Here is a 23,069-nt window from a genome sequence, read left to right on the forward strand (position 1 = left end):
TAAGTATCTGTGGCACTGTGTATGAGGACGCAGGGAGTGTGCAGTGGATGAAAGGGTAGGCAGGCAACCACCTCCGCCCTCATGGAATGTGCAGTCTCCTTTGCTGGGAGGGGTAGAGAAGCTGGTGACAGAGAGGGGAGGTAAGTACATAAATCAGATATAGCACCAACACTCTGATCTCCTTTGACATGAAAACAAATAACAAAGCATGTTACTCCTGGGAAACTGTAACTTTACCTTATGCTAGGAGCCAGGGCTAAGTGGAATATGGAAGGAATTTAATTGAGGTGTTATGACCTCGTTTTTGACTCCTGGCTATATATATTATCTACTATGAGTTTCACAGGATAAGGAGAGACACTGAACATTTTATATAGGAAAATAAGCTTACAAAAGAAAGTTGGAATATAGACTATAACTTCTAAGTTGTGAATTTTCTACAAATCTACCCCATTAAAAAAAAAAAATGGAGTCTTGGCTGGGTGTGGTGGCTCATGCCTATAACGGCAGCACTTTGGGAGGCCGCGGCAGGTGAATCACCAGAGGTCAGGAGTTCGAGATCAGCCTGGCCAATATGGCAAAACCCTATCTCTACTAAAAATACAAAAAATTAGCTGGACGTGATGGTGCAAACCTGTAATCCCAGCTACTCAGGAGGCTGAGGCAGGAGAATTGCTTGAACCTGGGAGGCAGAGGCTGCAGTGAGCAAAGATTGCGCCACTGCACTCCAGCCTGGGTGACAAGAGCAAAACTCCATCGCAAAAAACAAAACAGAAACAAAAACGGAGTCTGCATTAGGAGTGTTTGTAACACAAAGGATAAACATTTGAGGGGATGAGTAGCCTATTTGACATAATGTAATTATTATGCGTTGGATGGCTGTATCAAAATATCTCATGTACACCATGAATATAGACACCTATGTACCCAGAAAAATAAAAATTAAAAAAAAAAAACTGAGTCATCAGGTGATCCAAGATGGTAACAATAACTGTGACACTTTTTTCCTAATGAAACATGCCAATGACTTATTTCTTTAAATACATTTTTTAGGCCGGGCACTGTGGCTCATGCTTGCAATTCCAACACTTTGGGAGGCCAAGGTGGGTGGATCACCTGAGGTCAGGAATTCGGGACCAGCTTGGCCAACACAGTGAAACCCCGGCTCTTACCAAAAATGCAGAAATTAGCTGGGCGTGGTTGTGGGCGCCTGCAATCCCGGCTACTTGGGAGCCTAAGGCAAGAGAATCACCTGAACCTGGGAGGCAGAAGTTGCTGCGAACCGAGACAGTGCCATTGCACTCCAGCCTGGGCAAAAAGCAAAACTCCATCTCAAAAGAATATATACATTTTTTGATTACCATGGACTATTCCTTTTTTTTTTTTCCACCTCTGAACCTGTTACTGGCTTCTCGCTCTCCAAAGGGTACCGTTTCTGCTGGCTTAACGTCTCGAAACTTCAGTGTCGCTGGTCTCAGACACCACTTTGCCATCCACTATCTGGCGGGTGATGGTTTTGGATGGGTTGCATGGAGTTGCTGCTGTCCAGGGCATCACCAAGATGGAAGTCTTTGCTGTCTTCCAGCAGGCGGCGGTAGGTGGCAATCTCGGCCTCCAGCTTGACCTTGATGTTCAATAGGGTCTTGTACTCCTGGGCCTGGTGCTGTCCCTCAGCCCAGGTCTGTGCCAGCTCTGACTCCAGGTGCAGCAGGATCCCATCTGCAGGGCGTAGCAGGCCTCCACCTCCCTCAGGCTGTTCTCCAAGGGGGCCCTCAGATTTCTCATTGACTCCAGGTCGATCTCCAAGGACTGGACTATACATCTCAGCTCCATGTCAGCTCAGCAGCTCTGACCTTGGCGGGCTGCGTGGTGACCACTGTGGTGCTCTCTCAATCTGCTGAGATCAGCACTTGTCCACTCCTGTTGGTTCTTCTGAGCCAGCTCATTATATTGGGCCCTGATGTCGGCCATGATATTGGCAAGGTCCTGAAATTTGGGAGCATCTACCTCCATGGTCAACCTGAGCTTGTAGGCCTTTTACTTCCTCTTTGTGGTTCTTCTCCATGAAGAGCAGCTCCTCCTTGACAGCCTTGATCTCTGTCTCCTGCTGCAGCCGAGTGACAATGGTATCATCAATGACCTTGTGGAGCCTATGGAAGAGCAACAGCTCTCCACAGACTGGCACATGGCCAGCTTCGTCTCATACTTGGCTCTGAAGTCATCAGCAGCAAGACGTGCATTGGAGATCTGCAGAATGATGTGAATATTGTCCACAGTACTTGTGAAGATCTGAGCCCTCAGGTCCTCAATGGTCTTGAAGTAATGGCCCGTAGTCTCTGACCTAGGGTCCCTTCTCCAGGTGCTCCCAAATTTTGCTCTTCGGCCTCTGGTTCTCGATATCCAGGCTCCTTACTCTGTCTAGGTAGGAGGCCAGGCAGTCATTCAGGCTTTACATGGTCTCCTTCTCATTGTGGATGACCCCCCATTCCTGCCAGACTCCCGACCATCCCTGTGGCCAGGCCCCTAGACCCCAGAAACTGGTGGAGCAGGACACAGAGATTTGGGAGCCTGAGCCCCTGGCACCTACACAGGCGCTGGCCCTGTTGCTGACCGACTGGGGGCCGTACCTGGGCCAGAGCCCAGGGGCTGCTAGTTTGTGGAGACGGTGGAACGAGTGATGAAGGTGATGCTGTCCAGGCAGGAGAGCAGGAGGACAGGACTCAGGCTTTGCCAATGACTACTCCTTGTTTTTTACCTATAATACACCAGCTCTTGTAAGATAGAACGTAAGAAATTGAGAGGTATGACACAGAAATGTAAGATATTTAAAAACACTAAGCCACACTGACTACTACACTACTACAATTCTAGTATCATCTGCCAAATTTAGTGTCCTATCATTTACCACTTTACCATCATTTACCACCAAATCCCACCAAATATGACACAGAGACACTTCGTTTAAGAAAAGTTTTATTAATGTGTTAATATTTCAGCAAAGTTATTGCAACGGGTTGTAAATGCAGACACACTATTACAGGCTGTAAGGTAACAAACAAGTTTTACACAATTAAAATGTTACACATACTTAACGGGATTTACTGAATGACTAACAGACGCATCAAAGAAATCTGAAAGACAAAATCCAGTATTAGCACCTACAATATCTCTGACAGTGAAACTTTTAATGGTTTCCCTCTCCTAATGTATTTTTAAACTCTCTCCCAAATACAGTGCTCTCAAACCCAAGGATGAATGAAAGGCATCAGCAGCCCTGATCCTAGGAACACATAGTCAAAAGGAGAGCTACAAATATTGACTCAGACTTGAGAGTTTTTCTTAGAAGTAACTTACTGTACTTGACCCAATCATAAGGTTTCTGTGCACTGAATACTGTATATGAGAAAATTCTGTGACTCGTAAGGTTTGCCAGTAGGGATAGTTAAAAATTAGTAATATACAGTATCATTCCTATCAAATTTTTTTTTCATAAGTTATATTTATAACAAAACTATAATTATTTTTTATACTTGCTTATTACATATCCAGGGACACAGCAGGAACATCTAAGTGTTTGATGGTTTGGCATCCACTTTATTGTGCTTACTGATTTTTGATGAACAAGCAACACACATCACATCTTCTCAACATTCAGGGTAATGCAACGATGACATAAAATTCTCCAAAGAAGTAACTGGAAATTGCATTAAATACTGCTTTAATTAGGAATAATTGCTATAATCAAACAAATAACATTATACATTATTTTTTCAATGAGCTTCGGTTTGAGAAACTAAAGAGTAGAAACAGATCTTAAGATTTGAGTCATGGCAAAACTGGTAATTCCTTGAAATCTGGGAGATGAATTAGCAAAACCACAGTCACAGCCAACCCCTCATCAAAATCCTGGAGAAAAGCGTTTTATTAATTTAGGGGAACAAGATGGAACACTGGCTACGATACGACTTGTTGACGTCTAAAGCCACCTGAGAAGCTGGCCCAAGGAATGAAGAGAACCAATGGTACGTACTGGTGGCAGATAAGAAATAAGCTTTGCACTGGGCTGACCAACTGCGTGTTTTATTAAATGGCTCTGAATAAAAAAGTGAAATGCTTCATTGTGTTTTCTCAGGAACTAATCAGAAGATTACAGAGTCCTACACAATTTGGAGACACAAAGTGGATGCTGAGCGACGAGAGGTCACTCCAGGTGTGGAATTGTAGAAAGTGAGTCCTTGGAGTAAATGGCACCGTGGCTCTGGCAGCAGATAGAAAGGAATGATGCTCTGGAGAGGAGGTAGGGACACTCTGCGGTCGGCCAGTGGATACATGAGGGGCCCGGCTGGAAGTGGGATCTGTAATTAGAGGAAGAGGTAAAGGTTTGAGAGAGATGCTGAAGATGACTTGTTAAATCATTTTTCTTCTATCAACCGATATGAGCTTATATGTGGTCTATGTTCTACTAACCCAGGATTTTATCTACTAAAATATCTTGGTATCATGTGTCTTAATGAGTCTACAGCTAAAAAGGCTACAAATCTATAGGTCCTATATATTCACATTTCTGACCAAGCACATCACCATAGAGCCAGGCTGCACTGACTGCTGTCTACTAGCTGTTCATCTTTGGGCCAGCAACTTAAATTCTCTGCCTCTGCTAACTCATCTGAAAAACAGGGATAACAGTATCTAGATAACAGTATCTGCCTCACATGGTGGTTGTGATGATTAAAATTAAGCATTTAGAATAGTGCTGGCACATATGTGGCAACAAACATTAGCTGTTTTTATTGTCACTAATTAATTGTGATGGAATTATCATATATTCCTTTTTTTAAATTTTTTTTTTTTGAGACGGAGTCTCACTCTTGTCGCCCAGGCTGAAGTGCAGTGGTATACTATCGGCTCACTGCAACCTCCGCCTCTTGGGTTCATGCGATTCTCCTGCCTCAGCCTCCTGAGTAGCTGGCATTACAGGCATGTGCCACCATGCTTGGCTAATTTTTTTTGTATTTTTAGTAGAGACGGGGTTTTACCATGTTGGTCAGGCTGATCTCAAACTCCTGATCTTCTGATCTGCCTGCCTGAGATTCCCAAAGTGCTGGGATTACAGGCATAAGCCACTGTGCCTGGCCTTATGTATTCCATTTTTATATAAAGATGGAAATCTTAATTCACAGAGAAAACACCAGTGTATCTAACAATAAAGATGTAATAAAGATATATGCAAGATAGTATAAAAATTAAGCTTAAAGAAAGGTGTTTTGGTTTAAAGCTCTTTTTAAAAATAACGGGCCTCCTCATATTTGCAGTCTTTTGTTAAGTCACTAATTCCCATACATTGCTTCAAATTGCAGACAACGTGCAGACTGAAGAAAAAAAGAAGAACTGAATAAATTATGCTTAGAGTTTCCCTCCCTTCTCCAAGATCTCAACTGCAACCTGGACCCTGGGAACACATACTCCAAAAAGGAAATTGTGTCGAACAAATACATCTGCATTCCTGAAAGATGGTATCCACAAGTTCTTAACGCAAATTTTTCCCACTGTAAAATTCCACAGTTATTTGAATATTAATAGATTAGCCTCTGGTGTGTAATTACTCAAACCCCAACACATGATTACACAATAATAGCTGCAAAATGAGTCATAATAAATGGGCTGTGCCAAGTCATCACAGCTGCAATTGATATAAAAACTTATCCCATGGCATGGAACAAAAGCCACACAGAAGGTTCCTGGTTGCTTGTTTGAGAAATATCAGTTTGAAAATTGTATATGAGAAAGTACATGGACAAGTAACACTAAGTATTCCAAAACAAAGCCCCACCCCCTCCTTTCTTTTTTTTTTGAGACGGAGTCTAGCTCTGTCGCTCAGGCTAAGGTACAGTGGCGCAATCAACCTCTGTGTCCCAGGTTCAAGCAATTCTCCTGCCTCGGCCTCCTGAGTAGCTGGGATTACAGGCGGCTACCACCATGCCCAGCTAATAGTTGTATTTTTAGCAGAGATGGGGTTTCACCAATGTTGGTCAGGCTGTTCTCGAACTCCTGACCATGATCCACCCGCCTCGGCCACACAAGTGTTGAGATTACAGGCGTGAGCCACTGTGCCCAGCTAACAAAGCCTTTTTAAGGAAATAAAACATATGGCAGAGGATATCATGATTTAGATATCTGGCTTTCAGGAATTCAGGTGACACATTCACTAGTGCTAAAGAAGGCAGCTTTGAAATGCTGCATGGCTTGCAGGACTGAATAAACTATACAGGAGCAGACAAAGTGTATTTTTTTTTTTAAGTATTGAACAAGAGAAGGGGATAAACCTCTAGAATAATCTGATGAACTCTTCCCATTCTTCATATTCCTGCTGCTGCAAGTACTGAGAGGAAGTATGGTGTAGAAGACAGGGGTTTAATGGTCCATCAGACTTGTGTTCACATCCCAATACTTGTTAACTGTGTGACCGTGAGAACATCATTTCATCTATTTGTAGCCAAGTTTGCTCATCTGTAAAACGGGGAAATACTATGCAGGTTTCTTGTGAGATTCAGAAGTATCATTTGCATAATACCAGGCACATAGTAGGTACCCTCAAATTGTACCTTTTATTAATGTTGCCCTAGGACGACATATGTCTGTTTTGATACATTCTGTGTCTGTGCTGACTATTAATTAGTGACAGAGACCTGTAAGCACAGTCGACTGGAAAAGCACAGCAGCAGAACACTTTCTGTAGAAGTGGTTGGTAGAAATAGTGAATTGCTACTTCCTACTCTTAGAAGGCTATGCTAAAGTGCTTACGGCTTCAACATGGCTCTGCCTAGAGATTATTAGTATTAATTTGTTTCTTACTCATTAAAGGTAGTATCTGAATATCTAAGGACATTAACACTTTAAACAAAGGAATGAAATTTATGTTTCTACTCAGTAGGTAAGGTTTCTTCTACAGAGGTCTGAAGCTACTTAATTAAAATAAATGGAATATTCAGAATCTCCCCACTCCCCTCTGAAATGTTCCTTTGTTTATTAAAGCCATCTGTCATATAGGCAGACATCTCTCAACTGATTTTTATATGCAAAACCCAAGTATTTATATGTCTAGGATAGTTTTGAAATATTAAAACAAGCCAAGTAACCGCCATTCCTCAGTCCCCCACCAAAGTAACAACAAAACCATTCTGAACACAATACAGCAGGAAAAAAAATCAGAATTAAGTTCTCTATCACCAAATAGAACTTGGGTTGAATAAACATTTTAAATATCAAGCTAATACGGTGACTAGCTTAAGTTAACACAGCAAATATATCACTATTTAACTGCATGATTTAATGATTTATTTACCGTAAGGGGAAGAATATTCATGCATCCTCTAAAATTGCAAAAGCTACATATAGGCCATATCATTTCATATTTACCTTTAATTCTATGGTTTATCTTCCACTGCTCATGCCTCTGTCTTCATAAATGGTAATTTCAATCTAAACAGCATGGCTGTTAAGAAAACACACTACAGGACACAACAGATAAAGGGGACGTGGCAAGGTGGATGGTGTGATCTGCAGACTTTGCTTTCAGTTTGCTTTGCTTATTCTTAAATTATTAAGTTTTTTTCCTACTTAAGTTTGCTTTCAATTTGCTGAAAATTTTCAGAGATGTAATTATTTACAGTAGTCCACATGTAGTTCCTTCACAAACACCAATGATTTGTTTTGAAAACAAAACAAAACAAAATTCTGAAAAAGATGTTTTATTTGTAGAACTAGTGAGTTCTTAACTGAGAATCCATGGAGGTAATGAATTCAGGGATTTAAAAATGCCCTGAAATTATATGAAAACTTTTTTCTTGGGAAAGGAAGGGTTCATGACCCCTGAAAGTTAAAGAACTATTGTTGCAGAGTATAATACAACGGCTGAAATTATTATCAGCTGGAAGGCCTGGGATAATGTGACCTAGGTTTTTTGAAATAATCATTTACCCATTGCTCCAGTTATCAAGCTAAATAACTTTTTTGCAATTTTATTTACCAAAATCACGTAGTGATTTTCAAAGCTTACTGCCTGTAAAAATACGCACAAAGGTAACTAAATTATACATCTGGCAGCTATAACTGATTTCAACTAGTCAGATGAACCCATGGAACTGCAACTCATTAGGATGACAAGTCTCACCACACACTATGAGTTTATCCATTTCAAAGGGGCTTCAGGTTCAGGATTTCTGCAGCTGAAATGCATTACTCAAACCACCCCCATTATTACTACAAGATGCCCTCAGAACCACCAGGAAAGATGGTGCCCAGATAGTAAACAAACCACAGAGACCTGCACCATGCAATGGAAGGAGAGACATGCCTTAATAGAAAAAAATGTTGGAGACAGGGGGTTTACAGTAGGTATGCAATTCACACAGAAACTTCCTAAGGCAAATACAGGATGGGAGTTAATTCTCTCTAGCCGATGCCAAACAATATCAACATTTTCGTTTTATAAATATTTAGACCTTATGATCTGGACTAAAAAGATACAACTCGCAGTCCTCGCTCAATGGGGTCCGTCAGGAGGAGGCCTTGTGGAGCATATATCTTCTCATTCTGCTCTTGAATGTATTTGGAGACTTTCTTCAGAACCTGACAAAAAGAAACACCACAGCTTTTTACAGACTTCATCAGATTTCCCTTTAAGTGCTAGCGAGATCTCAAAATATTCATGCAGTAGGAATTCGTTTTCAAGGCAAGTCACATGGACATTCATATGGCGGAATACAGCTGTGATTACTTGGCTCCCATGAGTTACATATGACATATAGCAAAGTGTGAGGGACTCTTCAAGTCAAAAATATCTTCGATGTAATGCAAATAAATGCAAATGCATACACAGCACTGTGAGAACTAACCCCCTCCTTCCTACTTCCCACTTCCCAGTCACCTCAATCCTGCATGTAGAGAAACACAGACGGTTATATACACAATGGCTGCTCATGCTTCTCTTTCCCTATTCATAAAGTGTTGTTAATGTGACATTGTCTAAAATCAAGGACAGTTCTTGGCCTTGCCATTTACAAAACTTCAAGGACTGCTTCTCTCCTTTGTATATGTTCATCGATTTAAAGTAATGATGAAAGGTTGGCCTATAACAAAAGGTAGTCCTGTTATTTCAAAACCAAAAAGGTTTATTTCCTTTGTAAAGCATCTGGGCATTAGCTGCCAGGGAGTTTCTGATAACTACAAGTGTCTTATGTCATTTCCATGAGTGCATGTAGTGCTATTCTGCAGTTTGCTCATTTCCTAGACAGGAACCTCAATTTATAAGTTTAGTATTAAGCTTGTAAAAGTCAAAGCAAACGTAGACAAAAACCAGATAGGATACAAAGGAACTTCTGGAAATTGCCAAATCTCTGCTTTAATAAGGGCAATTCTGAGACAGATAAGCTAGAAGAAAATAAATCTTAATAGCTATATCCAAAATCAAAGAGTTACATGTTTTATTTCAGGCTCAAAGTCATCATAACCTTTTCCTGGCTGTAATGTTCAAAGAGGCTTTAATCCAGTTCTTTAAATTACTATATATTTCCTTAAATTCACACTATTAGGAAATGATAAAGTCACAAATGTGATCACAACTTAAAAGGGAAAAAAGAACTGTATGAAAATAAAGTTGGAAATTAAGCAATGATTTACGAGTGGCTTATATAACATACAGACCACACCAACAAATTAGGATGTTACAATTTAGATGCTTTGGTATAAACTGATTTAGAATGTAAAAACTCTACATGTTTTGTATAAAATCTTATTGAAGGAAAGTAATTTAAACAGTTTATTCAAGTATTCTTTGGGGATAAAAAAATCTCATGTTTTATGCTTCTTTAAAAAAGCTTAAGATTATTGAAAGAGCAGTCTACATGGTTCTTATATAATAAATTAAGACTACTACTTCTAAAGAAAAGATTTTTTTTTTCATCTTAATTACCTGAAGCAAAGCATGTATCATTCTCCTACTTTCAGCACTCAAAACAATTGAGCTATGCTTGGTCTTTATGAGCAAAAAAACCCCTTAGGCACTATCTTCACATCAGAGTTTGTCAATCATCCTGAAATAATGAATAGAAGGAAGTAGCCCATAAAGGTGCCCAACTCAGGCCTCTCAATCATTTCTCCAATTTCCTCCTCAGCTCACCTGCCAGAATTGGAAACTGGAGACTCAGTCTCCCTTCACTCTAGTCCATTAATACTAGGGAAGACACTCAGAAAAATGCCTGCATGGCTGGTTTCAAAGAAAGGATTCCTTCAGAATAGCCTTCCTCCTCCTTTCTCTGAGTACAGGTTACTAGCAAAGAAACAGCACTCCTTTATTTGGTTCAAGCATAACTTCGTTGGGCAAGGATTTTTTTTTTTTTAAATAAACTTTAGTAACATTGATGTGCACTTGGTTATCAGTTCAGAAAGAAAACAATTAGTTTTCTTTTCGTAAAAGGGTTAAATCTTCTTATAATATTTCGGTGAAGGCAACACTGTCCTTAACAAGATGCTTTAAAACTCTTAGTCTCAAAATAAAAATAAAATTAAAATTAAAACAAACAAACAACAGAACTCGCAGTCTCTTTAGCAGCGGAAAAGCATTAGTAGGTGTAAACTCATACCATGATCTCAGAAAGGACAAAGCACTATTCTCACTTCCAAGAAACCTCATGTTGACATTTTATTCACACTTTTTTATTTTTGGTAAATCAATGTCAAAGCAAACCATAATATTAAACAAAGTTATCTGTTACTCTCAAGTCCTCAATAAAACTTCAATTTGTATAATATTTACAAAGTGAAACACAAACCTTGGAAAAAATCACTGCCCTCCCTGAGGATATAAAACTGGAGAAAGCCTACTAGACCTTCAAGAAAAACAGCATGATGAAGCTAAGTAGCACCAGCATCTTAGTGCTTTCAGAACATATTCGAGTTCTCTCCTGTCTTCCTTCTAGAGATTATAGCACACAGGCAGAAGGGATGTTTTCTAGTTCATGAACAAGGCAGAGAGATACTGAGAGGAGAACCTTCTACGAGCCCATCTGTTCCCTAATTATCATGGGTAGCAACAATAGAGAAGTAACACTGAAGTCTTTATCTTCATTTTAAATCAATAAATAGCACATTCTCGGGAAAAATGCATGATTGTTCTAGTAAGCTTTAAAAGGCCTATTTACAATTTCAAAAAATTTAACACACATGACAAAGTATAAGCACTGTTATATTGGCTTACTGTTTGCAGACTAGGAGTTTTGATGTTTAAAACAATAGAAACTAAATGACTCAACCCAATCCTTTCGTAAGTAGAAAATAATAGCACAAAAATTCTTCAGAGACAAACTGGGGAAGGGAGAGGGAAGCTGTGCTTACATTTTGATAATTTTATCAGAAATACAAATACACACTTCTATTTAAAGGATATCAAATTTTAACTATGATCATTCCAGTTATTAATGGTGCACAATACAGTTATCCATGTTCGGTTTCTACAAAATACCACCTATTTCTAAAATGTGGCCAGGCCTTAAATTTGCTTTCTGGATTAATTTTATTTGGTCTTTACTGGCTTTATAATATTGGCTCTACAAAAAGAAAGGGGCCTTGCTTACACCTATAAAATAGTACCTTACACAATGTCTACAAATCCAAGTTAAAACATATATTGTGATCAACCAATAATCATTGTATTTCTGGTATTAAGGACCATCTTCCAAGACTATTGACTGGAAAGATTTTAACTGAGATCTGCTAAGTGTTTTCAGTATCCAAATAAACTAGCAGCTGGTTAAAAGATTACTGATACTTGAAAATAAAAAATCGTAAGTGAGTGTACAAATATCTGATTAAAATTTACGTAGATAACTTCATTTAAAATCTATCTCGGCTGGGCACAGTGGCTCATGCCTGTAATCCTAGCACTTTAGAAAGCCAAGATAGGAAGCTGGCTTGAGGCCAGGAGTGCGAGACCAGCCTAGTCAATATAATGAGACCGTTATCTCTAGTTTTTTTTTTCTTTTTTCTTTTCTTTTTTTTAAGTCAAAGTAAAAAAGACTGGCTGCTGGGTGCAGTGGCTCACATATGTAATCCTAGAACTTTTGGAGGCCAAGGCAGGTAGATTACTTGAGGTCCAGGTTGAGACTAGCCTGGCCAACATTGCAAAACCTTGTCTCTATTGGTACAAGAATCACTTGAACCCAGGAGGCGGAGGTTGCACCTCAAGAAAACACTGTTTATTAAGCACTAACCACATGTGAGGCAAATTATTAATTCTAATATCCATTTGAGAGAATTCAGAGAGATTAATTTGTCCAAGATCTCATAATTAGCATACTCTGACTAGCACCCAATAACCAATATTTTTACAAATGACATCAGTACTTCTATCCATTTCAGCAAATATACATTGACAAATAAAAAATAATTAAAATTTTATCAACAAAAGTAATGGCGAGCCCTTTAATACTTCACTAAGCACGAATAAAATACTCAAGAGATGTACTTCTACCTTAAACTGGCAATATTATGGACTGCTGTAAATAGCCATTCCCGATGATCGAGTTTCTATCCATATGAATTCAGCTTTACCTTCCCCTCCTACATTCAGGGCAGACTATCAGCATATCCTATCCCTTGGAGTTGGTCACCTCTTTACACCTCCCCTATTCCCTTCCTAGTCCAGGCTATATCACTCTTGCCTGGATTTCTGTGGAGATTCCTATTTTGTTTCCCTACTTCTACTCGTACGCCTTTTTTCCACAAAGCAAAGAGATCTCTTTAAAATGAAAATCTTGCTGGGGGCTGAGGCTCATGCCTTTAATTATCACCCTCTCTCAGTTCCCAGGGCCCATCAAGCTCTCTGGGCCTTTGTGTATGTTCATCTTTCTGCCTCAATGCCCCAGGCTTTTCATCCTTTGCGAAACAGCTCAAAGGTGTTTCCACCTCAGAGGCCTCTTCTGACCATACATTCTAGATTAGGTCCCGCCTATTATTTTCTATCATAGGCCAGTTTGTTTCCTTCAAGGCACTTATCATAATGTATAATTTTGTTGGCTTTATTTATGTTTCCTTGCTATCAGTTGTCACCACTTAATTATGAACCCCACAAGGTCAGCAACCATGTTCGCCCTGCCAGAACTTTGCTTAGCACATAGTAGGCTTTCAACAGTTACTGAGCAAACAAATCCCCTGAGCCCTCACTCACTAAACATATTATTACAGAGGAGATACACTAAAACAGACTGAAAGCTGACACTGAGCCTTGATAACCTCTGATTCTGAAAGTTAAACAGGAATGAAAGTTAGCTTCTCTGTGTGGTATTGATAAGGAAGGAAGACCGTGGTCTCTTTAAATGACACAGAAGGGGGCAGGGAAGTGCTGGGTAGAGGAGGGTGTGGTCCCTGGCTAGCCCTCCACCTCTGGGCCAGTGCCCAGTAGGTGAGGACAGGAATTGTTTTCCTGCCCAAATGTTGCATTTCCACCCTGGCCTGCCACGCCCCCATCCTGTGCCTATGAAAACCGAGACCCTAGCAGGCAGACACATGGGTGGCTGAATGTGGAGAGGTGTACATTGGTGGGGGAACACACAGGGTGTCGAGAGGAAAACACTGGGGTAGGAGCCCACTGGATCGCTGGTAGGCCATCAACTGGCGGAATGACGTGGAGTTTGGCCAGGGTGGTTGGAGAAGAGCTAGGCTGTTCAGCGACCTGACTCCAGGGGAAACTCATCTCCCTTCTGGCTCCCCAATCTGCTGAGAGCTACTCCCACTCAACAAAACCTTGCACTCATTCTCCAAGCCCACATGCCATCGGATTCTTCCAGTACACCAAGGCAAGAACTCTTGGATACAGAAAGCCCTTTGTCCTTGCCATAAGGCAGGGGTCTAATGAGCTAACAAGAGCTGCCTATGGACCCTGTAACATACGCCCACTGGGGCTTCAGGAGCTGTAAAACATTCACCCCATACACTGCCATGGGGCTGGAGCCCCCCAGTCTGCCCATCTGTATGCTCCCCTAGATGTTTGAGCAGCGGGGCACTCCAGAAGCAAACCACACCCCCGTCGCACAGCCTGCGATGGGGTGGCGGGGGCAAGAGAACTTTTCCCACTTCAACATGGGAAGGATATAAATGACTGTATTAGATGCACCTGTTTATATGAGACGGAATCATAGTAGCGGCATGGCAATGAAGAATACAGCAGCATTTTCAGCTACAAGCCCCAAAAACTTTGGCTGCAACTACATGCACTCTCCACTACATGGAGTGTAAGACATTTCTATCAGATGGGGTGAAATATATTCCTATAGCATTTCATTTTCTAAGCACTGTCAAAATCCAGTGATTAATTTACAGTCATTTATTTAACATACATTAAATGAGTGCCTGATATACCAAAGGCATGGTGTTAGGCATGAAGAGGGATGCAAAACGGTTAAGGCATTGTCCTCAAGAAAAATACAGACTTGAAGGGCAAGTAAGACAAGAACATAAACTGCTACACTCCTAAGAAGAGTGAAGCAAGAACCAGAAAACAGATACAAATAAAATGTTGTAGGGACACAGAGAAGAGAAAGAATTCTGACCAAAAGAGAGAAAAAGTTAGATGGAAGTGAGACCTAAGGGACTGGTGGGATTTGAACCTGGGAAGACGGCATTCCAGGTGGAGGAGAACCACAGTGGCTATGTTTGTTGACCAGGGTGGGATGGAGTTTGGCTGAGGAAGAAAGTGAAGGAAGGAATGGAAGGTAGCGCTAGAAAGGTAAACTGAGGTCAGCTTGAACACGGCCTTGAACTTTACTCAGTAGCAAAAAATGGGAAGCCAGGGAAGGTCTCTGACTTGACAGAAGTAGTAGGGGAAGTCAATCTCTGTTTTATGAACACAGCAGCAGAGAGTTTAGAAAAGCAAAAGGAGGGAAGAGACGAGACAAGTCAGACTATTTGAACAGTCTAGAAGAGAGAGAATAAGGGCGTACCCTAGGATAGCGGCAGAGGAAATCACAAAAACTTAATGACTGGGAAAATGGAAGACATTTCAGTCTTTCCCTCTTCTTTATCCCCCACACCCTAAAAAGACAGGGGCGCTATTGACGAAATGGGGAGGTGGGAAGTTTGACTTCTGGTTACCTTAGGTTGTGGAATCAGCAATTTGGGAGCTAGCAGGCAGCTGGAAAGAAAAGTTAAGAACTCAGGTGGGAGGACAGAGTGAAACTTAGGGAAATAAAGTAAAAACATTCCCAGAAAGCTGAGTAGGAGAACATAGAGATTTTCTACATTCTTCTTAAGTGTAAGCCAGTCTGAACAGTGACATGTCACCTGCAACTGAACACACCGATTGTGACCTGTTTTGAAAGACTCACGACTATGTGCTCTGTACACAGGCGCAACAACACAATTTGAATGATAATGCCCCTAAGTATGTTACGGCAACTATCATGATATAAGCATCAATATGTAATAAACTCGCCTTCTTCATGATTTTAAGAGATTTTTGTGAAAACAAATGTAGCCTTACCTTCTCATAATGAGTTTCCATGCATAGGAAGATGGTATATGCTGTTAAACAAGCCAAACAACCTTCAAGGTATGATTGGCCGCCAAGCTTCTCTGCTTCTGCATAAAGGTTATTTAGAGTTCGAACTGTTTCTTCAAACTGTTGCCTATCAATCTGTAGAGAAGAAAGAATTTAAAAGTAAGTTTTGGAAAAAAAAAAAAAAAATCAATGTACTAATGCATGATCTCACTAATTTATCTTGTTTTGTCACTATTCTTAGCTAACAGTTGACCATTTTTTTGTGATTAAATCTGGGCCTAAGTTATCGAAACTGCTTAATTTTATCCCTTTTATAAATACTGGATAGCTTCAAGGCTCAATAAGGTACTTCTTTATTCTTTCTACTGAATTTCAAGTAATTTTAGACTATTCCTCTTTCCACTGATTTAGATTCACATTTACTGAGCACCTACTATCAGATACTATGACATAGGCAAATATAAAGTCTAGTGGGGGCACATAAAAAGGCTAAGTTTCCTTTATCTGGGGAGAACAGGTAATCTTAAATTGAGTAACCAAACAGTAGAATTTACTAGGCCAAAGGGAATGGCATTTTAGCAGAAGGATCAAAAGGCCTAAGTTCTGTATTCTGTTTAGTCAACCTATCTCTTTTAAAGTAACTATCCTGTTACTAAATAAGGTAAAATTTGTTAAGGTAAAATCTCAAGCTAACACACAATTTTTCAAATAAAGTCATTCTCATTACTTCTTCCTATTTGGTGACACCATTATCTTAAATTTACACTAATACTACTACAGGCTGAGCATCCCTGATCTAAAATTCAGAAGTCAGAGAGGCTCCAAAATCTGAAACTTCTGAGCACTGATATGACAAGTGGAAAATTCCACACCGGACCTCATGTGAGGTGTCACAGTCAAAATGCAGGTGCACAACACACAGTTTCTTCAGTGTCCCCAAGGGAAAAAAGACCCTTCCAGCCCCGGTCAGCTGCCATGTATCTTTTCTATGCACAGCCAGATTATCCCAGGCAAGCATGTTCTCAAAGGGTGATAGATCGTTCAGTGTACACACACTTTGTCTCATAGTCATTTAAAATATTGTATAAAATTACCTTCAGGTTATATGAATAATGAATTTCGTGTTGAGACTTGGGTCCCATCCCTGAGATAATTCCTAAGTATAACAAATATTCCAAAATCTGAAATACTTTTGGTTCCACACATTGCACATAAGAATCTGTGCTGTCACCCATCGTTTCACTCAATCATCTGCTTTTACTTCATTCTTCCAATATTACTTTACTGCCTTCTAATAGTACTTTGTGTAACAGATTTCAAATTTCACCATTTCATCCCAGGACTTTGCCATTAGGAAAGCATTCATCCAATACTGCCATTCTTATCTGTTCACACTCTAGGCCTTCTCTCACATTAAGGATTCCCTTATTTCTAAGATTAATAACTACTTATTTACGAATTCTCTCTTTTGTAGTCTTTCTTTAAAAATACTTTTTGTCTGGCCTTTTTTTCCCCCTCTTTCCTGGTTCCTGTGAACCCTATTATGTCTTTCTTTATAACAGGAATGACTCTGGGAAAAAAAAAAAAAAAATCAGTCTGGTGTGGTGGTTCACTCCTGTAATCCCGGCACTCTGGGAGGCCAAAGTGGATGGATCACTTGAGCTCAGGAGTTTGAGACCAGCCTAGGCAACACAGTAAAACCCTGTCTCTACTAAAAATGCAACAATTAATCAGGCACGGTGGCGCAAGCCTATAGTCCAAGCTACTCAGGAGGCTGAGGTGGGAGGATCGCTGGAGCCTGGAAAGTGAAGGTTGCAGTGAACCAAGATCTCACCACTGCACTCCAGTCTGGGTGACAGAGTGAGACCCTTTCTCAAAAGAAGAAAAAAAACATATCTCAATCTTGTCACCTAGGCTGGAGTACAGAGGCACAATCTTGGCTCACTGTAACCTCTGCCTCCCAGGGTCAAGTAATTCTCGTGCCTCAGCCTCCTGAGTAGCTGGGATTACAGGCATGCACCACCATTCCCAACTAATTTTTGTATTTTTAGTAGAGACAAGGTTTTGCCATGTTGGCCAGGCTGGCCTTGAACTCCTGGCCTCCTGTGATCCACCTGCCTGGCCTCCCAAAGTGCTGGGATTACTGGCGTGAGCCACTGCACCTGGCCCTAAGAACATCTTTTTTTCTGAGATGAAGTCTCACTCTGTCTCCCAGGCTGGAATACAGCAGCAGGGTCTCGGCTCATTGCAACCTTCACCTCCTGAGTTCAAGTGGTTCTCCTGCCTTAGCCTCCTGAGTAGCTGGGATCACAGGCGTGCACACCACCACGCCTGGCTAATTTTTGTATTTTTAGTGGAGACGAGGTTTTACCATGTTGGCCATGTTGGTTTCAAACTCCTGACCACAGGCAATCCGTCCACCTTGACCCCCTAAAGTGCTGGGATTACAGGCATGAGCCACCATGCCAGGCCAAGAATGTAATCTTTTAAAGTGTAAAACAATTCATGACCATCCATAAGCTATGACAATTCTTTAAATTAGAAGCAGTTTTAGTCATTGTTTTGTCCTTTGTGTCGAAAATGTGAGGAGTCAATAAGCCAGTGGCCTGCACTAGTTTAACGTAACCTCTAAAGTGCGGTTGGCTCTACCCATTTTTCAAAAGGAGTTATCTTAAATTTCCAGGAATATTAGCGTTTCGGACAAAGGCTAGGTGGGTAAAGATGGCCTTTAAGCAATTCTTCACTGAGCTACCCCTTGAAGATGTGGTGTCAAAGTTGGTCATCTAGTAACCTAAGTCAGAGTTCTCATTCCGAAAACAGACTGAGGAGAGCCCAGCGAACATAAATGGTAAGCTGTTATGTTCACCTAATTATGCCTAGGTTAATGCCTTCAGTTTGTCCACCAATAAGTCTACAAAACTCTAAATAATTCCAATTACATCTGATGTGTCTATAATTCCTTGAATTATTTCTATTTCTTTATGAACAATACAATTTAAAACCATGGATTCAACCCAGAAACATCTTATTTCTTCCATATTAGAATTACTATTTATCCCAGGAACCCTAATTATTATTACTTTTTAAGTTTAGAGACAGAGGCGCACTATGTTGCCCAGACTGGTTTTGAACTCCTGGCCCCAAGTGATCCTCCTACCTCAACCTCCCAGAGCAACTGGGATTACTTGGGTGCAAGTCACCATGCCCAGCCAGAAACACTAATTCTTGTTGAGTTATTTCGAGATGACAATGCCTTATGGGATAGAGGCAAATCATATGTCAGTTAAACAAACAAACAAACAAAAAGGCAAATTAAAAAAAAAGTTAATCGGTTAAAGAAAAGTAAATACCAACAAGTTTTTGAAAGGTTATTTTTAAAAAGGAAAATAATGGGTAATAATCACAGAATACATCAGTAAAGGCAAATGACAAACTTCACAAGAAAGGGCTCAAGAGAACAAAATGTTGGCATCTGTATCTCACCACCCTTAGGCTACGAAAACCAGTGGCCAGTGTTCTCTCTTAGGTTCCCGGACACGGATACAGGAGCTCTATCCAAATTTAGAGATACGGGAAGTCAGAGCCAAATAAAACTGGAACCCACAAACATCAAAAGCCAGGATGGAGAGAAATCAGGCTCATTTCCCCCCAATTTTTGTTTCTTGTTGAACTATACAGTAGAAAGCATGGTGAAGCCTCCAGTGATCACATATCAAGGGTGGCAGGTCTAAGGTAATTATTAACCAGATGGGGAGACTTATTTTTTAAAGGGAAATAAGGGAACAAGTGCCTCAATTACAGTTCACTCTTTCTTCTACCCAGACCAAGGGTAACTAGGAGATCTGTATTTTGGCTAATGAGAATAAAGTTTCCTTTCAAGAATTGTTCTGGCCACAAAACGCTTAAGCATCAAAGTATTACATTCTAACAGGCGGCAGAGAAAATGAACTTGTTAACAGACAGAACCTGTCCTTTACTCTCAAATTAAAGGGCACAAATGTGTGTGTATTTTTTAAAAATGCTGTAAAATAACACAGAACACTTGCATATTCGTCTCTTTGTCTATTACGTTGCCAAGTGTGATGCTCCGACAAAAAGAAAATCAGCCCCAATGGCAGAGCAATCAGTAAAATTTCTAGGGTAAGTAGTAGAGAAACAGATATCTTTCAGGTTTTCATCAAAGCAAGGAAAGTTTAAACCTGTAATTTAAATTTAATCTCAACACACATACATGCATTCCCACACAATCAAAGCTTTTCTGGTGGTTTAAAGCATAAGCTAGTGTTTTAACCCTAACATTTAAAAAGAAAAAAAGAAATTCAAAGGCACAATTGAATAGCAGCATGTAACATTCCATATCGTACTCAGTACCACAAGCAGTTCTGGGCTATATGAAGTCAAAGAGGTAAAAGGACTCCAGAATTTAGAAATATCCATTTCCTGAGATCAGTGGAGCACTGTAACTACACTGTACTTTTGTACTTAGATTACAAAATAAAGGTTCTGCCACACACAGAATGGAAGACTGATGTCTGATTCTGCATACACACACTTAGCTCAAATATATGAGGTGTAAGTGCTGCTTTAAAATCTTAAAGCAAGCCGGGCGCGGTGGCTCAAGCCTGTAATCCCAGCACTTTGGGAGGCCGAGGCGGGTGGATCACGAGGTCGAGAGATCGAGACCATCCTGGTCAACATGGTGAAACCCCGTCTTTACTAAAAATACAAAAAATTAGCTGGGCATGGTGGTGCGTGCCTGTAATCCCAGCTACTCAGGAGGCTGAGGCAGGAGAATTGCTTGAACCCAGGAGGCGGAGGTTGCGGTGAACCGAGATCGCGCCATTGCACTCCAGCCTGGGTAACGAGAGTGAAACTCCGTCTCAAAAAAAAAAAAAAAAAAAAAATAAAATCTTAAAGCAAAGGAATCTTTAATGTCCAAATAATGGTGGTGAAAAAGAATATATTCTGAGTTTGAAGTACATAAATTGTATGTTATAGTTTCCATAAGAGGCTTAAAAATAAAACATGTGTTTGATTCCATGTATATCTTTTTATTTATTTTTCAAGACAAGTGTTGCTCTGTCGCCCAGGCTGGTGTGCAGTGGCACGATCCTGGTGCACTGTAACCTCCGCCTCCCAGGGTCAAGCAATTCTTCTACCTCAGCCTCCTGAGTAGCTGGGATTATAAGCTCCTGCCACTATGCCTGGCTACTTTTTCTATTTTTAGTAGAGACAAGGTTTCGCCATGTTGGCCAAGCTAGTCTTGAACTCCTCACCTCAAGAAATGTACCCGCCTTGGCCTCCCCAAATGCTGGGATTACAGGCGTACCACACGGGGCCCAGCCTGATTCCATGTAAATCTTAACATGTAAAGCACATCAATTGTGATGTTAAATTATTTTAAAATGTCATTCAGTAGCTCTAACCAACTGGCCAGTTGCTGAAATTTTTTTTTTTTTTTTTTTTTTTTTGAGACGGAGTTTTGCTCTTGTTACCCAGGCTGGAGTGCAATGGCACAATCTCGGCTCACCGCAACCTCCGCCTCCTGGGTTCAGGCAATTCTCCTGCCTCAGCCTCCTGAGTAGCTGGGATTACAGGCACGAGCCACCATGCCCAGCTAATTTTTTTATTTTTAGTAGAGACAGGGTTTCACCATGTTGACCAGGATGGTCTCGATCTCTCGACCTCATAATCCACCCGCCTCGGCCTCCCAAAGTGCTGGGATTAGGCTTGAGCCACCGCGCCTGGCCTGCTGAATTTCCACCTCTTCCAACCACTGTGGGTAGTCTCACCTACTGTCACGCTGAGTTAACTCAGAACATAGTTGACAACATATTGCAGCATTTAAATGGCTTTTCAGAAACAAGTCACCTCACCATCTTTTAAAGGCATATTTGATTAATTTGCAGTTAAAGAAACATATTTGGGCCACTAACCTGCCAATTATCATGTCAAAATGAAGGAAGCTATAATGGATCATTGTTGATTTCCCAACCATGGCCAATAGGGCAGTACAACCCACCTCACTGTAAACTGGCTGTAAATAACTGCTACACATTTCTCTATACAGACTCATCCACGCCCACTTATCCCATGACCAGCATCTCTCAGCCCCACACCCAAGGAATGCCTAATCACCTCTCAGGCCCTGCCCTCCCTGTCACAGAGGAGAGAGCCACAAAACCTGCTCCCAGCTCACCAGAAACTGATCCCTTAACAGGAAACAGAATCTATGTAACATGGGTAAAGACGAAAAGAATCTCTGGTTGAGTGTACACAGGTGGGCACACAAAAACACAGGCAGGCACACACTCCATTACTGCTACAAGAAGATACAATGATTTTTTTAAAAAAACGTTTTGCTAAGTCTGAAGAAAGGGGAAACAAATCCCATTCTTCCATTTTGCATGCAATGCTGCTCCAAAGACCTATATCCTGATGACCATTTTGATATGCAAAACAAAACAGGTGGCTCCCAGTGGATGTGACAAGTTTAAGGCCTTGTTCTGAGATATCTTCCTGCCCAAGCCTATCTAACGCTCTGTGTCTTTAAGGTTCCAATGTATCGCCTGGCAATGCACTTAATAAACCCTTTCTACCCAACAGTGGGACCAGCACAGAGGCAGCAAATACCAGTCATGAGAACGATGATGATTCCTCACGCGCGGAAAGACAGGAGAATATAGCTTACAACCAGGTGACTGAGGGGCCCTGGAGCCTCAGGAATTGGCTCCTCATCGCTGCCGACAAAAACCCGGGGTTCGGATTTGGGGGAGTGCAGAAGACTGCTGGGTCCAGATTTCCGGCACTTGGCAACAAACTTCCGTAAGGTCGCCAACCCCGGCGACCGGCCTATCACTCTTCCTCCTCCAAACACCTGTCTTGCTCGGTGGCTCTCTCCTCACACCTTTGGCCACGGCCCCTTCTGTGCCCGGCCTTCCCCTGACCCGCGGGGCCCTCAGCGGCCCGGGCCTCGCTCACACCCCTCCCGTCCCCGGTGAGTCTCCCCGCTCGCCCAGAGCAGGCGTGGGGAGCCAGGCTGCGTACCCGGTTCTCCAGCTCCGCAGGGAACTTGGTCTGGAACTGGCAGCGTGTGCCACTGCTGTAGTCTCGCTGAATGAACACCTTTCCCGACACCGGCGCCTGCTGCGGCCTCATGGCGAGGACGGGACGGGCCGCGCTGCGGGGAAACACCAACCGCGGTTCAAAGCCCAGGCCTGGACCCGGGACTCCGGCCCGCCAGCCCCTTGCCCCCACCCGCCGCCCAAAGCAGCCCAAGGCCTCCCCCGCCCCGCTCCCCTTCACTCATGCTGCCACTGCGGGCCTTAGCTGCAGCCTGGCCTAGGGCCCGCGCCCCCCACAACCCGGTTCGGCCCGCGAAACACAAACCCGCCTCCTCTGCCCTCCAGCTGCTGTCGCGCTGTCTTCGCCGTCACTTACGTCCTGCCGCAAAAAGCCTCTTCCTCGCCCCTAAGTTAGGCTTCCTACTTCAAGTCTGGGAGCCGCCCTCTCCTCCGGC

At 41.7% G+C, this 23,069-nt stretch overlaps 1 protein-coding gene across 4 annotated transcripts; it reads right to left on the reverse strand.

Moving 5' to 3' along the window:
* Positions 1–2,956: 2,956 nt before the first annotated feature.
* GOLGA7 (golgin A7) lies at positions 2,957–23,069 on the reverse strand. Of its 4 annotated transcripts, none has more exons than XM_010330244.3 (6): positions 22,991–23,069; positions 22,598–22,730; positions 15,533–15,685; positions 8,527–8,628; positions 7,417–7,479; positions 2,957–4,355 (listed from the first exon to the last, which is right to left on the reverse strand). In XM_010330244.3, exons 2-5 carry the CDS (start codon positions 22,706–22,708, stop codon positions 7,432–7,434), a joined length of 414 nt encoding a protein of 137 aa, XP_010328546.1. In that variant the 5' UTR covers positions 22,709–22,730; positions 22,991–23,069; the 3' UTR covers positions 2,957–4,355; positions 7,417–7,431. The 4 variants fall into 4 exon arrangements, with proteins under 4 accessions (XP_010328546.1, XP_010328545.1, XP_039319307.1 ...); XM_010330243.3 differs by having other exon boundaries at positions 22,940–22,997; XM_039463373.2 differs by having other exon boundaries at positions 7,417–7,484; positions 22,940–22,997.

This window comes from Saimiri boliviensis, chromosome 13 (assembly GCF_048565385.1).
Source record: "Saimiri boliviensis isolate mSaiBol1 chromosome 13, mSaiBol1.pri, whole genome shotgun sequence".
NCBI lineage: Eukaryota > Metazoa > Chordata > Mammalia > Primates > Cebidae > Saimiri > Saimiri boliviensis.